Source organism: Takifugu flavidus, chromosome 12 (assembly GCF_003711565.1).
Source record: "Takifugu flavidus isolate HTHZ2018 chromosome 12, ASM371156v2, whole genome shotgun sequence".
NCBI classification, from domain to species: Eukaryota; Metazoa; Chordata; class Actinopteri; order Tetraodontiformes; family Tetraodontidae; genus Takifugu; species Takifugu flavidus.
Window position 1 is genome coordinate 10,025,543 of NC_079531.1, and position 16,269 is coordinate 10,041,811.

The window sequence follows — 16,269 nt, forward strand, 5'->3', positions numbered from 1 at the left end:
TAATGTAGACACAGACAGACACTCACTTTGTGTATGAGCTGTCTGACCCAGACAATTTTATTGACCACTTCAGGCAGGTTCCTGCCAATAAATGGCCCAGACTTTTCTCCCGGCAATCCATGGCAGCGACTCTCAAAGTGCGTCTTTATGTCTAACAAAGAATAAAGAGCTTTATATTTGTATTAACCAGTAATTTTACAATGTATCTTTAATGTTTATTTGATGCACAGTCAATGCACAACACTGGCTGGCATATTTACATGGATGTAAACATTAAAGCAATTTGTATCATGCATGATCATAGTAATTATGTTTTTGAAAAAGAATTTGTTTTGAACCTTTGTTGTATTCGTGTAGTCTGGCCAGGAGTGTTTCTCTCTCTGACTGCAGTTCTTGGCTGATGGTGGGACGTTTAATCAACTCTTTCTGCTTTTGAAAGACCTGCAACAGCTAGAAAACAAAACACACCATTGACACCCACCCACACACACCGCATGATCTGACGTGAAAGAGTATCTCTTCTACCTGTTGTGGACTGTCCTGTACATCAGCAATGTAGCTCTTTAGTCTGCTGGCGGCCTCCTGCTCCGACGGTTTAATTAGCCGCTCAAACTGAGCCACTGCTGCTTTCCAAAGAGGCTACAAAACCACACAATAATGAACACAAAAACAACAATGTATTGCACATAATACTAGATGCAGCTGAATTGCATATGTATTCATCTGCATTCACCTGTTTAAAAGCTACTTGTTTTGAGATTGACTAAAGGTTGGATTAGTGATCTGGAGAAAGTAGCACCAGACCAATGTGCGGATCAAGTTCCTATGGTTGCACACATTCAGTTAGAAGATAGCTGGACTAACCTCTGTATAAGGGTTGTAATGCAAAGGATTGATTCCAGAGAAAGGTTCATAAACACGGTTTGAAGACAATGCCTTCTGTTTCCCTCCTGATAGAAGTAATAGTTTCTCATGAACCACACGCACTGTTGCCACCTGACAAACAGGAAACGCACATCTGTACATTTCTGTTCATTTAGGAGTTCATCACAGTTATATTTTCATAAAGAACATATGGAACTATTCATGTCAGCTTGAAAGAAAGTGTCACACTTGAACATTCATTAGAACCTCTTACCTCATCTAATCTTTTCACAAAAGAATTAAGCATTTGTGGGCAATGTTTGTTTTCCTTCCAGGGGTATGGCGTGTATCCCCTCCAGACCTGAGAATGCAGTTCAGCACAGTTGACCACAATCATGGTCAACCTTGTTTTCACGGTCAACACAAACTCTACTTTTCTGAAATACCTGTCCAGTCAGATGCTCGCAGTCAACCACCCACTGTTCACAAATATTAATAGCACTTCTTAGGCTTTCGCTCACACATGCAAAAGGCTCCTGAAATAGCTTTTCACCACTCAGCTTCCTCTGTACATATCTTTCAAGAGCTCCACCTAACACATGCACACACAAGCACAATAAAAACATTAGTTCCACAAAATAATTCACAACTTACAAGCTTAACAAGTCCCAAGGAAACTACAACAGAATTCATTTCTGAAAGAAGAGCAGTTGTTCTATATAAAGTGATGACTCCAGCAGCCACATGTTGCTATTCTGCTATGGGTGAATGTATCAGAGCCCCACCAATAACATCCATGAGACGAATCATGCGTGTTTGTGGATAAGGTTGAAAATCTGTCTGCCTCCACACATCGTCCAAAACGTGTCTGCACTGCTCCACAAGATCCATGACATCAGACATAGACATGGAGTCCAGCTCAGCAAACTCCTGACACAACCACAAAAAGATAAAGATTCTATGTCACTGTGGCACTCAGGATTAAAGTGTGGGGTTAAAATTGTTAAATACGTAAAGCAAATACGTAAACAGCGCACTATGAACTATTGTTAAAAGCAAGACTTATTTTTATTTTACCAGTTGGACGCATGCTCACCTTTTGTATTGGTTTAAATAGCTCTGTAAAATGTGCAGCCCGTTCTTTAACATTATTCTTCTCTGCCGACTCAGAAACATCAGCCCAATACTGAAACTCGTCTATGGGAGCCAGGATGCCTGAAAAATGTGCAAAAAAAATCATATCTTATGAACACTGGGATGAATTCTGGCCTCATAGGATTCATCCAAGTGCTTTTTATTTACTAAACTATAGCACACGTATAGTGTAGCCTCAGAAAAGCAATCAAAAAGATCTACCAAGGACGTTTTCCTCCATGGAGCAATTCTTTCTCGAGGCTGGTGCTCCAGATTGCCGGACAAGTGAGCCTAAACCCAGTTCCAGCTCACTCAACAGGCTTGCCATCTTGGGGTCAAATTCAGAATGCCACCGCTCATGCTTGAATGACAGACAGGCACATTTTACAAACCTTTAGACAAAATGTCTTATTGAAAGTTCCCCTTTTTAATTCTAAGATTCTCATAAAATGAGTGATTTAGAGATAACAAAGATAAGCATTACCTTTAGCAGTAGTGGTGCAAAGACCTGTCTTACAGCCTGGTACAGGCTGTTAATGGGAGAGTCCAACATGGAAGACACAAGTATGCTCTGATGAAGGTTGTCTTCTGTGATTACTGTGGGATGCATCTTAAAGAAGACCAAAACCTTTTCACTGCTCTGCCCCAATGTATCAATCTGTCAAAGAAAAGGATGATTAAAAGTGTGATACATAAAAGTCCTGCATTATTATAAGACCGGGCCATTCTAAGGCCACATTAAAAAACAATGATCTACTTACATTATATTCATTATATTTTTAACAGTAATGTTGTTTTAAAATAGATACACTGAAATAGTCTACAGTATCAACACAGCTTTAGAGTGAGGTTGAATCTGAATCAGTACATATTATGTGGTTCTTTATTTGATATCAAAATTGTCAAAATAAATTGTAAAAATGTTTAAAGCCCACAACACACACATTTTTCAACATTCAGACATTTGCATCACCTTGTTTGAAAAGTGAAGGTCATTGTCATTTGTGCTTACAGACAGCAGAAATTCATTTGCGTCATCGAGAAAGTTATTGAGCTCAGGGCTGTCGGTCAGGGAAGCAGCAGGTCTCAAACCGTAGAGGTTCCCAGCTGTGTCCAGGAGGAACTTCTTGCGAGGATCATCCCAGCTGTGCGTCATCTTCAAGTGTAGAAATTTAACCTTAGAAATGGCACGGCAGAAAGACTTCTGACGAACTGAAATGACATTTTAAAAAGTTAGCTTGACTTGTATTTCTCCAGATATTTCTAAAGCTTTTAAAAGATTCTTTGCATGAGCAGAATCAACGAGCGATAAGTATTTATCGTATCTCAAGGAAATGTGCCAAATGCAGGAAGAATTAAATCGCAGTTAAGGTCACAGAATAAAGTATTAGTTCATTAGCTTTGCCTTTTTTGATGTGCCATTTTTGTTACCTTTGTGGGTTGGGATCTGGATAATATTTTCTTGTAAAAACAAAGCGGTAGTTAGCCAGTAGCTAATAACATCAGTTAGCTAACGTTAGCGAACAGCTGCTATGAGTTAAATTTGAACATTTTAACTGCATGACTTCAAAACAGGAGGCTGGCAGGCTGATAGATGTATTGTTCTTGTACCTTCTTTCCACCAAACGTTCTCCGTTCGAAGGTCTTGGTAACTTCATGGAATAAAGGTGGCTCAGTCTCTCGTATCCTTTCCTCCGGGATTATGCTTGCGTGGTTACCATGTAGCAACTACGAACTGTTTCACCACGTGATTCAGAGGAAGCAGACGTCTCTAGGGGACTTAAGCCGTTTACTTAAGCTAAATGCGGCTAAACTACGTCCATCAGATACTTACGGTTGATATTGGTGCGTGTTTTAGTTTATATTTTATCCGATTACACTCAGCCAAAATTCAAGACAAAAATGGTCTCAAGGTGCGACTTAAAATCGTTGCATAGTAATGTTTATTGTTTACAAATATAAAGAAACCACCCTTATCATTATTATATATTAAACAATCTTTTAAAGGCACTTGACAAGAGTTTAAAAAAAATATTACAAATTTACATTAAACATGTCTATAAATGGGCGATTTACGATTAAAATGATGGATAACTATAAAAAACTATTATATAACTGAGAGTTGTTTATTTTAAACACCAGGTGGGACATCTTGTGTCCTTTACTGAGGAGATGCTGGCGGCTCTGAGTTCTGTAGTGACAGGATCTCTGAAGCACAGCCAGCTTGATCATCGGGCTCTTGATGAAGGTAGTGAAAGGGGTTGTAAGGTAGAGAAAGTGATATATTAAATTTAAAGGAACTGTTTTCAATGCTGACCTCAAGGATTCGGAAAGTTTTTTCCATAGTATTTTGGTCCAAGAAAGCAGTAAGATTTAAGTTTACCCTTTGACCCACAGGAAGGCAGTGTTGTAAGTTCAGGACAAGCGGTTTAGTTTCCTGGCATTTGTTCTGGATAAGCTGCAGCTGCTTGATTGATTTTCTAAAACCTGTGAAGACACCAATAATCTCAGCTACTGAAGGTAAGTGCAGGGACTAGTCTTTATGTCTGGTTTTGATAGAAACCCTTTAATTTCAGGTTTGTTTTTTAGCCAGAAATAAGCAGATTTTGTTGCTAATCACTCCAAGATTGGCTTGATTTGTAACTTTTAAAGAAAAAGAGTCAAGATGAACGCAGGCCTTTATTGTTTTTAGGCCAAAAACAATCATCTCTGTCTTATCTGCATTGAGCTGTAGAGAATCCAGACACATGCACTCAGTGATTTGATGAATACTGTACACTAAGGTGATGACAATGAGAGACTGTAGTCATGTGACAATACAGAGTGACTGTCTAGAGCTATGTTTCATCTGCAAAGGTGACAAAAAGATGTTAGAAAGTTTTGCTTCTTTGTTCAGCCACGCTACAATTTTACATGGAAATTTGCACAACTGCTAATAAGGTTTTTGGGTTGTTGTTTTGTTTTGTTTTTTTAAATCTTTTTACTGTTGGCTCACATGTTAGGTCATAAAATAGATGGATGGATTGGGTAAACCGGTGTCATCTGCACAAGAACTTCGGTCCGGGGTGACTGGACTTTAATGAGCGTCTTTAAAAAGTTTTCATCTTGAATCTGAGAGGTGGAAGATAGAAACCAAACAGCAACCAAACTACAGTGACCTAAATAATTCACTACTTTCACCAACACCTGCAGAAATAGTTTCATAACACTATTTGGCATGATAGCATGAAAATTCATGTACAAATCATCTGGCAGTGTTCACACTGAAGACCTGAAGTGATGACTAAAAAAAGTATAAGCAGTCAGGTTCTGATCTGTGGTAAAGGTCTGACAGAAATACACCAGAAAACCTGATGAGTGAGAATTTCTGGCATGAGAATCAAAGACAACTGAATGGAGAAACTGATTCACTCCACAGTGACCTGGACACAATGGATGCCTTCACATTATATGTAGAAAATATAATCTAGTGTTTAAACGTCAGAGTATTTTACTGAGTGTGGGTGTGTTCATGAGAAAAGAGAGAGAGCGAGAGAGAGCGAGAGTAAACACATCTGGAATGAATAGAGCAGCAGATGCTGTCACTTTCCTTTTACCTCAGAATTCTTAAACAAACACTCAATTCACAGTAAATTACAGGAAAGCAATCTGACCTGCAAGCACACACACACACACACACACACACACACACACAAATGTACACGCACACAAGCACATATGCAGGCCTATATATCATAAACAAGCAGTTTTTCAGATGCCCAGTAACCCCTACGTCCATGAAATACATGAAGTGAGATGTAGTTTTCTGTGCTTGCATCATTTTGCTGAGTGCTGGTTAAGATGCATCTCCATCTTTATAAGCTAACAAACCAAACCAACTCTGACCACTTGCTAAGATGCAGCTGTATTAACATCACACACATTTTCTAAAAGATGTCAGATGTCTTTCAACCCTCATTTTGTTTACTTCTTATAGGCAGCAGCACTGTTTTACGCCTCCAATCAACAGAGCTAGCACAGCTGATAAAAAGCCTCACTTGAACTTGAAGGACATAAAGGTCGGAAGATTCTCTTCGGTGACCCGGGAAGAAGTGCATTGGCATATAGAGGAAACCAAAAGGGTTTATTTAGGATCAACTTTTGATACAAAATTTTTTAAATAACAAGTCTTAAAACTTTTTAAACAGGTCTTTTTACAAGGATAAATTAAGATCTAACACTTTTTCGAACAGCAGAATAAGAAAAAACATTTTTCTACAAAAACGGTGACATTCATGACTGTTTTTCCAGCTCTGATTCATTGCTGCTTTCTCTATGAAAAATTTACAAATTCTGTATTACCAGTGATTTTTTCCTCAACTCAGGCCATGGTGCACAATCAGATTTCGACTTTTCAATGATGGTTTGCACTATTGTGTGAACAAGAGAGGTGACATGATGGTCAGAAAGGGGAGGTGTTCAGCTCATGTTAAACCTCCTGTTTTCAGTCTACAACTTATTTGGCTTTAGAAATTAAATGTTTTCCATATTTTAGTAGAATTAACTTTGTTTTACTTTAACTAGGCAGCAAGTACACAGCACTGCAGAATAGAAATAACACTGAGGTTTGCATGTGATCCCATTTTTAACTAAACTGATCAGCATTGGCTCTCTCCTTTGAGTTTGTAATTATTTATATGCTGTGGCCCATAAAGCTGGTACAATTATGTTTTCCGACGCATTAATCTCTTTTATTCCTATTGCTATCCATCAGTAATCACGTTAAAGGCCAACTTTCCTAGAATTACCGTAGTTTCTCTTGAAGCATTTGCAGAGAGCTCAGAGGTTTGTTGTGTTTGAATATGGCAGCTTAGAAGAGGCATCCCCAATAACATCAACTGGTCCTTTCACAAAGGACAAAGGTTAACAACATGCATGAAAGTGAAGTTAAGATGCAAACATAGGTTTTGCACTTAATATTTTCTTCAGGTCAATTTTTAAATATTAACTTTTGGGGAGGTACTCAAAAACCCTCCAGTATGAAATTATAAACCTAAAATGGCCATAAAAGGACCCCTAATGGACATCTAATCCATCAGATTTAATTCTTTAATCTGATTCAAACCTGAATGAGAAAACACATGGCAACACACCTCCATGATTTCGCTGTTCTAGGTCCTGGTTGTTCAGTCCTCCATTTAGGTGATTAAGGCATACTTACAGACTCAAGAGTGTTTATGTTGGCATGATTACAGCCAGAGGCTTCCTTATGGAAGCTGCATTCCTGTCACCTAGCTGAGCCAGTTCATCAGATATCTCTATTGTATATTTTGTAGAGCTCCAAGTGTGAGGGAAACAGCTAAATGTCCATTCCTTTTGTCGCTCCTCATACCACTGTTTCATTTCCTTTCCCTGGTTTGATCCAACCCGTGCACGGTGCCCTTTGGCCCGATCGACTCGCTCTGCTGTCCCTGACTAGCCGAGTAGAGCATCGCTGCCAGGTGTGAAGGGTTTTTGCGGACCAGATCCACATGCCCGATGTAATGCCTACAAGCAGGGACATGAAGATTCGAAGCATTTCCGATGCCACATAGGAGTCCTGGGGGATGGTGTTGAATTCCCCCCAGTGAGCAAGCTGGTAAATGTAACAGCCAATGACAGTGGATGCTGGAACGGTGTACAGTACAGAAAACACTCCGATCTTCACCATTAGGCGCTCCAGCTTGTCTGTTTTAGCTCCATCTTTCTGCAAGTTGGAGCGGATTCTGAAGAGCGCTACCAGGCCAGCACAGATGAACAGGGTGCCTGAGGAAACAACAGTCATGAAGCCAAGACTTAATAATTAGCAAGTGTCCTCTCAAAGATTGGCACTTTTTGTAATTTGGTAATAGTACCAACCAGCTACAACTACTTTTGAGGAATGATCTTCCTCACATAACATCTCATACTTCACACGTTACTATGCATGCATGCAAAAATAAATTAACTAGGTGCTATGCTTACTGTCTAAAAATAAAGCTGGAATTCTCACAATTACCAACTTTGGTATTGTGGTTGTCCCAAATATCAATAAGGAGCAACTATTGCGCAACCAATCGAATGTATGTTTGTGCATAATCCACAATTTGCCCAAAATTCTGACATTTCTAAATGACCAAGGGTGAAATATTGAAACAAGAACAATATTATATTAAAAATATCTTAGTTACCAAGAAGAAGGTATGTAGCCAGTGGTGCCACAACAAAGCCTATTAGAGCCTCCTGCTGCTGGTTGCCAACATAACAGAGCCCTGTGAGGTCATCAGCGTCCACCAGCCTCATTATAAGGATGACAATGGTTTTAACAGCTGGGATGGCCCAGGCTGCTATGTGGAAGTACGAGCTGTGCATTTCAATGGCTTCATGTCCCCACTTCAGTCCGGCAGCTAAGAACCAAGTGAGGGTCAGAATTACCCACCTGAAACACAGCAAAATGTAACTATTGTTAAATAATTCTGTCAACAGTGGGGACAAACAGGAAAGAGACGCCACCGGAAAAGGAAGAACTTTTGCTGGGGCAGCAGTTTCCACTGTGACTGTACACACAAGGTAAAGTTTTTTTTTTTATAAATGTTACTACAGCGACTGCCTTTGTATGTGCAAATGTCTTTGGTGTATCTTGGTGGTACCTAGCGAGGATAGAGAGATGCTTGAGGAAAACAGGATCAGTGTCGTATGTTTTAAGTGCTCCCTGAGTAAAAGAGTATTCACAACAGTTGAAAGAGGACAGGATGAGGCTTAATACCATAAAAATGTGTGTGCGTCCATATGAGTGTTTATACCAACCAGAGAGAGGAAGCCATCCCAAAGAAATAGAGCAGAAGGAAGACTATGGCACAACCTGTGCTCTTTAACCCTTCCTGGACTAGAACAGGTACCGCTGTTGCCTCCAAATCACAGGACACGTGTTCTCTCCCCAGAGTCCAGCGCACCTAAGGGATGGAGTATAAACCAACAACCGAAAGGTATTTTTATAAGAAAAAAGGACTCCCAATCTATTGGCTCAACTGTGCAAAAATCTAGCATTTTATTAGTCACACTTACGAGGTAAGCAACACTGTACAAATTACAGCACATTGATAGGAAGATAATTGGTCTTTCTGGGTAAGAGAAGCGTTGTGAATCCAAGACGAAGGTCAAGACAGTCAGGGTGGTAGAGAGGAAGCACAGCACAGCCCACACTGCCATCCATGCATCTGTAAAGACTTTAGTTCCTCTGCGGTACAGCCCACTGTCATAGCCACACTGCAATGTGCAGCTTTCGGTCTGTTTTAACCAGATGTACTGGTCTGGTCCAGAACCCAAGGCATGGCACTCCTGCTGGTGGTGAGGATTCCAAAGGGGTGGGTAAGGCAGGTCCTCATCCCCAGGACCCTCCATACACATGTGGTTGTGGTCATTTTGAGGTGGGAAGAGACTACAGTTGAGTTCCTATAGAGGAAACATTGATAACTCAATATTACAAGTTCCTTTACTATTAAGGAAACGCAGTACTCGTCAAAAACCTATTGCTTAGTCTAAGGATTCGCACCTCTGCCATAATTTACAGCCAGTTTACAACCTGTGCGCACACTGAAATCTGTGACTTACCTCTGGCCATATGAATCCAAACTCCTGTAGCACCGGGAAGCATTTTTTCTTGACAGATAAACACATGCTAGAACACGGACCGATGGGGATAGGAATCTTCACTGTACACATCGGCACATAGACTGAGCACAGGAAGAACTGCAAGTAAACCCAGACACAATCATGTTAAACAAATGTGTGTTTGATGTCCAAGTGCTAATCATAGACATAAAATTTAGCAAGTATACACCAACATTAACGTTAACAACGATGCAGCTGACTTTTAGCATTACATTGTGGCACTTATGCCTTATTTTTTTGGTGTGGAATTCAACCAAATGGACTACAACCCGGACTCCAATAACTAGTCTCAAAGCTGGGTCTTTAAAAACAATATGTGAGGTTAACCCACAGGTCTTGTGCCTCGTAAATGTCTCTAATCTGGTCTAATCCAGTTCTTAGTTTTCAGTTTTCAATGTTCTCTGTCAAACAGCAATAGTTTAGAAAGGAACCCCAAGAGCAAACTTCTTTCTTCAGCCTGAAATCATGTTACACTGGTTAAGGTGAGAAAAGGTGATGTCACAGAAGAATTGCAGATTTCACTGCTAACTTCTGAAGGAGGAAAGTTGCGTAAGGAGCTTGGAATGTGTGATGGCTGAATTTATGTTCCAAAGCATATTAGAATCCACAGTTTTTTGCCATTTCCTTTTGTTTTTCATCTTGAGAACCACCACAAATCTCAGTCGTTGCCATATTAAGAAAATAAATCTAAGTGACAGGGTGGCTTGAGCTCAAATTTAGCCCTAGAAAAGAGCCAAAATAAAACATGAGTTTGGGAGTGTGTCAAGGTTGGACAGTAAATACACACAAAAGAATATATAGTTCTCCCTCTCCCTCTCTGCAAGAATCTAACAGCCATTGAAAACAACAAAATTTAAGTTATTTAAAACAACTACCAGAGTTCACCTACACTGAATTCAGATTTTTAAAGTTAATTTAGATAACTATACCCTAATTCATGTTAAAGATAGTCTTTGTATCTAATGTGACCATAATGACAAAGTTGCAGTGTCAGTGGACACATGGATGGCTAGTTTGCTTGTTTGTTTGCAGGGTGCAGAGTTGAGTGAAGAGCAGCTCCTGCAAGTAATGTCTGCACTGAGTGCTGGTGGAAGTAGTGTGATCCGCTCTGGGTGTTTTCCCAGACTGGCTCTTGGTAATGTGAGCACTGTCACACACTAAAAGCTTCTCTAGTTACAGGTTGGAAAGCCTCACATAAGAGCAAATGCTGGGAGATAAGGTTTCCTTTTGCCCATTATGTGCTCATGTGAGAGAGACACAGAGAAAGCTTGCACAGCCTGGTGGGGCAAAAGAGAGAGTGCTAAAGCTTTCAGTTTGGGTATAGTGTGAACGTAAATAATGTACACTATCTTTAATGAACTGTTTCAGTGCTGAAGAACAGACATGCAAACACCATAGTTACACAAAAGCCTTGAAAACAGTTGGGATTATAATCTAAGGTGAAACTGTGAAATAGGATCACTCTTTTTCTTAGACTTTGCATGAGGCCAACAAGCAGCGTTTGTATGAGCTACTGAGGGCATCATTGTGTGGGCAAATCAGCATAGCATGAAGAGTTGCAGCCTGCTATCGTCTGTATGTCGCAGACAGACAGACAGACAGACAGACAGACGAGAGGAGGTTCTTTCCTGGGGTGAGCTCTCCCTCTCATCATCACCACCTACCTTCAGCTGGCTGGAGCAGCCGTACTGGATGAGTGGCGTGAAGGTGGTCAGCTGCAGCTCGGCGTCCGACTGCAGCACGTTGCCGACCAGGTTGGGCATCTTGGTTACATTATAACCGAGACCCTGGCACATGCTGATCCGTATCGGGTCACATGTCATTTCCTCCAATTCTTCGCCAAAAGCCTTCACAGCGCAGAGCGCAGCGAGAAGCCCGGACAACAGGAGTAATAGTGAACTCCCTAGGAACACCATCGTTCAGGGTGACCCTTAAAAAAAACCTGAAAATGATCTGAAACCGCTGTTTGATTTAGTCCGGATACAGTTAAAGGCATGAAGTCGGTGCGTTCCGTAGGACACAAAACTCCGCTTCGAAGGAAACATCCAAACTGTGGACAGAATTCAACAGCGCGCCTCGATCAGTCCTGCCGCTATAACGTTGTCTTTTCCAAATATGAAGCAAAACTCTGAGAAAAGAGGAAGGTGTCCAATGATGTGACTTGTAGGCGTCCTGCTCCAAACTTCTGTGGCGGCGGTTTCAACGCTTGGAAAAGATATTCCTGGGGGGGTCTAATTCTCTGACCAACCCCTAACAAGGAGGCGGATTCTCGGAGAAGCAAGCATTTTCTTATCCCCTCTTTTGTTTTCTCTCCTCTCATCTACCTCCGCAGTATTCTCGTGCACTCTTGTTTCTTTTTGGCCCATCGATAGGGTTGGGGTTGGACTCTCTGCTTTCTTTTCTACTTTCTTGTCTCTCATCCCACTAAATTAATAAGTAAACCATTGGCAACTAATATAGACATTATCCAGACGCTGTTTATACTGAATGATCATGTTTTACTTGGCTGAGTGAAAGGACATCTTCTCACTCTCCCCACCTCCTTCTTTCCATATGTGTGTGTGTGTGTGGGGGGGATTTAAAGTTCTAAATGATCCTTTAAGTCAGCCTAGAACTTCACTGTGGATCTCCGCCTCCTTCCCCGTAAAGGCCTGTCAGCTCCAAGTGCTTGTGACATTGTAATTGAAAGTAGGTCTTTTGAAGGGAGGTTCAGGCTCTGGCAAACTGTTTTGCATTGCAATGAATGCACACTTAGACAGGTTTTGTTTGGTAGTGGCATCCAAGCAAAAAGACTTTTCTTTTACGAGTAGCAGAGAGAGCATCACCCTCTCTTTCCGTTACTGTACAAGTTGATCTGTGAGAAACTTATTGGATTCCTGGCAAATATTTCAGGCACATCACTTAAGAAGGATTGAAATGTGTTTTCTTTCGAGTGACTTGCACAATTCTAAGAATGTATCAACACTTGCCAGGTGTAATCAAACTCCAAAGCTCAAAAATACTACAAATCCACACTTTCCTCACATGATTAAATATGATTGCTTTCATAGCAGCTGATGTGTAGTTATAGCTGACAGGACAATAAGACAATCAGATATAAGCCGTCCTGTCTGCACAGACACACAAAGCAAAGGGTCACATTTCAAGTGTGACCCTCCTTTCTGACCATTAAACATGAGTAAACAGGTCATTAAACTAACTCTCTGTCTTGTTATATCTGGTTGTCAGATATTTTTTTTAAAAAGTGGTCACTTCAGACATCTGGTGTATTTAATATACTGTGGTAGAGAGTGACAATTGATGGTTGGAAGCCCCCTCCCCAAGACACACACACACACACACACACTACCCCGCTGGTGTTATATTCCTGGGGTCAAGCCCTGAAGTAATTCCACTGAGCTGAACAATAGTGTGTCCTGCCCGGAGCTGATGATTATCAGGGTGGGGTGTCCGAGTGTGTTCCTCTGAATGTAAACAACTGAACCAAATGGATGTAGATATTAAATGGGAAATCAAACTTTTACCAAAGATCAGATGGACTCAGATATATATGAGCATCAGATAAATGCAAATCATTGAGCCCAATTTAATACATTAAATGAATGGCTTGAGTTTAACATTCACTTAGTTCACCACTAAACAGGAGTGTGAGGTACAAGGTTCAAGCTGTACATTAACCCCCCCCCCCCCCCAAAGCTCCCAACAGACCCAGGGTCCATGTTCTTATAACAGTAAGAGCACCCAGTAGATTAATGGCAGGAACTGTACAGGAAATGGCCACAGAGTCCCGTTTTTTCAGTGATCACATTGAATTACTCAATAATCTGTACATTTGGATCAAACAAGTCACCATAGAAACAGAAGACAGTGGGGGTCAGTAGTGTGTCCAGTAGTAGGGGTCAGTAGAAGGGGTCAGTAGTGGGTCCAGTAGTAGGGGGTCAGTACTGGGTCCAGTAGTAGGGGGTCCAGTAGTAGGGCTCAGTAGTGGGTCCAGTAGTAGGGGTCAGTAGTGGGTCAAGCAGTAGGGGTCAGTAGGGGGTCCAGTAGTAGGGGTCAGTGGTGGGGGTCGGTGGTGGTTTCAGTTGTAGGGGTCAGTAGTGGGTCCAGTAGTAGGAGCCAGTAGTGGTTTCAGTAGTAGGGGTCAGTAGTAGGGGTCAGTAGTAGTGGTCAGTACTGGGTCAATTAGCAGGGGTCAGTAGTAGGGGTCATTAGGGGGTTCAGTAGTAGGGGTCTGTAGTGGGTCCAGTACTAGGGTTAGTCGTATCGGTCAATAGTGCATCCAGTAATAGAGGTCAGTAGAAGTAGTCAGTAATCAGGGGTCAGTAGTGGTGGTCAGTGGTGGTTTCAGTAGTAGGGGTCCGTAGTGGGTCAAGTTGTAGGGGTCAGTAGTGGGTCCAGTAGTAGGAGTCAGTAGTGGGTCCAGCAGTAGGGGTCAGTAGTGGGGGTCAGTAGTGGGGGATCAGTGGTGGTTTCAGTAGTAGGGGTCAGTAGTAGGAGGCAGTAGTGGGGTCAGTATTGGGTCCCTACTGACCCCATCTATTGGACCCACTTCTAGGCCCACTACTGACCCTACTACTACTGACTCATCCAGTAATAGAGGCCTGTAGTGGGTCAGTAGTGGGGGACAGTGTTGGGGCCCCAACTCTATCACAAGACCCCATTCCAATTTGGACCAGCTTGGGATACTGACTTGACCAAACCATAATGTTGACATGTTTTTCTTCAAATGGACATTGTTTTTCAGTGCCTAAACATCAGAACCAAATCTGTACTCAGTTGTTGCTGCTCTGTGCGAACATTTGAAATACCTGATCCAAGAACTGACATCTGCAAGTTATCAGCAAGCTCATGTAGGGGATGGTTTTGGGAGCCAAACAACCAGCTACTGCCAGTGACAGCGTCCAAAAGAGGAAGGGAGTAGTTGGGAAGAAAGTGCCAAAAATGCATTTTGGAAATCAGATGGTCTCATTGGGCATCCCTGTAACCCCCACCCCCGACACACACACACACACACATGCACGCACACGCACACACACACAAACACACACACACACACACACACACACACACACACACATACAAAGGCACACACACAAGAGTCAGTGACATATGATGACTGTTTTAGACTTTTGGAAAGGTGTATCTTTGTTTCTAGACATGTCCCAGACAAACATCAGCATAGCTATTCCAGCAAAATAGCTTCAGAACAACCTTTTCTGTAGATCACAAATGAGTTTCAGATTTAATTTTTGTTATTATTCTATAATGGACTTTCTGTCTGTCCTGTGTGTAACACAGAAATTTTAGGAATGCAGGATTCATGTCTCAGACATTCATTATAATGATGATGATGATGAGGACAATGGCATAGAAAACCTGCCTTGTGCTTATTGTAGGTAATTAACTTATCAAATATATTCTATTGGCAAGAATTGGTCGTGGTTATTTGGATGAATGACAATAGTTAGGTTGTTCAAATCATTAATGCATTCTTTTGGATTTCTATTGGTGTTAATAGGACAGTGATTTGGGCAGAAGATTGTCTTTGAGCCAGGCAGAAGCAAATATTCACAGGATTCTTTTTCTTTGCTGATACCAAAGGAAAAGACTTGAGCTTCCTCCCCAAATCACCTTGATGCTTCCTGCCCTCAGAAGAATATGAGTCTTGGTTGGACAGCCCCTCTCCGCAGTATTTCTCCTAATCATCCCATATTTCACAAGTGGGGATTCATTTTTTGACCCTTTTTTTGACCCTTTTTTCACAGCGCAGCATTTGCGCATGGTCACACCTTGATAAGTCTTCTAACCTGGTTTAAAAGGAACCAAAGAACATTCTCAGGTTCCGGGATAAACAGTTTCTCTAGTCATATGTTACAGGATGTCCCCCCTGCATGCTACAGTTACAGGATGCCCATGCTGCATAGAAATTGGGCAGTTTGTAAAAGGGCATGTAGGACAAATAAACAATTTGTTCAGCATCACCCTTTGAACATTTAAATAACACAATATTTACAATTATTCAAAACCTGTAAAATAATATATATTGAAGTTAGTTTTGACAAAAGGTTTCGTCTGTGTAATCTTGCCCACTATGCGTATATGCTGATATGCTGATTGCTTATTTAGAGGAAGGGCTACTTTGTGAATATTTTTAACTTCCATGCTGCCGATTTATGCACTAAAATAAAAAGGAAGCTGTGACTTGTGCAAGTTTTTCAAACTCAGAGTCAGAATTTCACATTTTAATTCAGTGTCCACAAATATGATGGGTAATTTGCACTATTATGAAGGCTAACTTGGCCTTGCTGTGGAAATCTGACCATTGCAACCTTTCACTTTGGCAGGCAGACTGTAAGACAACACCCTGAGGAGACAACAAGACACAACTGTGAATCTGTCACTAGGCAGGATCTTATGGCCATGCGCCCAACCCTTCTTCCTTGAAATTTGGTATGAATAGACATGCCAAGTCATTGGAATGGTGATAATTTGCATATCTACAGTTCATCTGCATAAAGTAGTATGTGATACATCTTATATGCATTTAGGTAAAGGTATATTTTTAAGTTTTTGGGCATGGGCTATAAATGTTAAGGGCTGCAT

The 16,269-nt window shown here is 41.2% G+C and overlaps 2 protein-coding genes across 11 annotated transcripts in view; both read right to left on the reverse strand.

Moving 5' to 3' along the window:
* LOC130535553 (cytoplasmic dynein 2 heavy chain 1) overlaps nt 1-3,894 on the reverse strand; it is an 81,293-nt gene extending 77,399 nt beyond the window's left edge. For 4 of the 10 annotated variants that reach the window (XM_057050658.1, XM_057050660.1, XM_057050653.1 and 1 more), the window contains exons 1-12: nt 3,610-3,786; nt 2,972-3,210; nt 2,483-2,656; nt 2,221-2,359; nt 1,961-2,079; nt 1,650-1,794; nt 1,311-1,456; nt 1,139-1,225; nt 865-996; nt 526-639; nt 339-450; nt 27-151 (exon numbers count right to left, since the gene is read on the reverse strand). In XM_057050658.1, coding sequence (XP_056906638.1) covers nt 27-151; nt 339-450; nt 526-639; nt 865-996; nt 1,139-1,225; nt 1,311-1,456; nt 1,650-1,794; nt 1,961-2,079; nt 2,221-2,359; nt 2,483-2,656; nt 2,972-3,154 — 1,476 coding nt within the window. In that variant the 5' untranslated portion in view covers nt 3,155-3,210; nt 3,610-3,786. Of the gene's footprint in view, nt 1-26; nt 152-338; nt 451-525; nt 640-864; nt 997-1,138; nt 1,226-1,310; nt 1,457-1,649; nt 1,795-1,960; nt 2,080-2,220; nt 2,360-2,482; nt 2,657-2,971; nt 3,211-3,609 lie in introns of all 10 variants that reach the window. The other 6 variants (XM_057050662.1, XM_057050656.1, XM_057050663.1 and 3 more) reach the window with 6 other exon arrangements.
* Nucleotides 3,895-6,102: 2,208 nt separating this feature from the next.
* Nucleotides 6,103-12,000, reverse strand: fzd4 (frizzled class receptor 4). The gene is made up of 6 exons (XM_057050696.1): nt 11,331-12,000; nt 9,607-9,744; nt 9,061-9,447; nt 8,803-8,948; nt 8,187-8,434; nt 6,103-7,782 (listed from the first exon to the last, which is right to left on the reverse strand). Exons 1-6 carry the CDS (start codon nt 11,580-11,582, stop codon nt 7,364-7,366), a joined length of 1,590 nt encoding a protein of 529 aa, XP_056906676.1. The 5' UTR covers nt 11,583-12,000; the 3' UTR covers nt 6,103-7,363.
* Between the last annotated feature and the right edge of the window lie 4,269 nt (nt 12,001-16,269).

Excerpts from the sequence above, each read along its gene's own strand:
- fzd4 (XM_057050696.1), bottom strand. The coding sequence starts at position 11,582 with ATGGTGTTCCTAGGGAGTTCACTATTACTCCTGTTGTCCGGGCTTCTC. Across the intron at positions 8,435-8,802 it reads GGGATGGCTTCCTCTCTCTG|GTGGGTAATTCTGACCCTCA; the intron begins GTTGGTATAAAC and ends GCTGTGTTTCAG. Across the intron at positions 7,783-8,186 it reads GGCTACATACCTTCTTCTTG|GCACCCTGTTCATCTGTGCT; the intron begins GTAACTAAGATA and ends TTGTTTCCTCAG.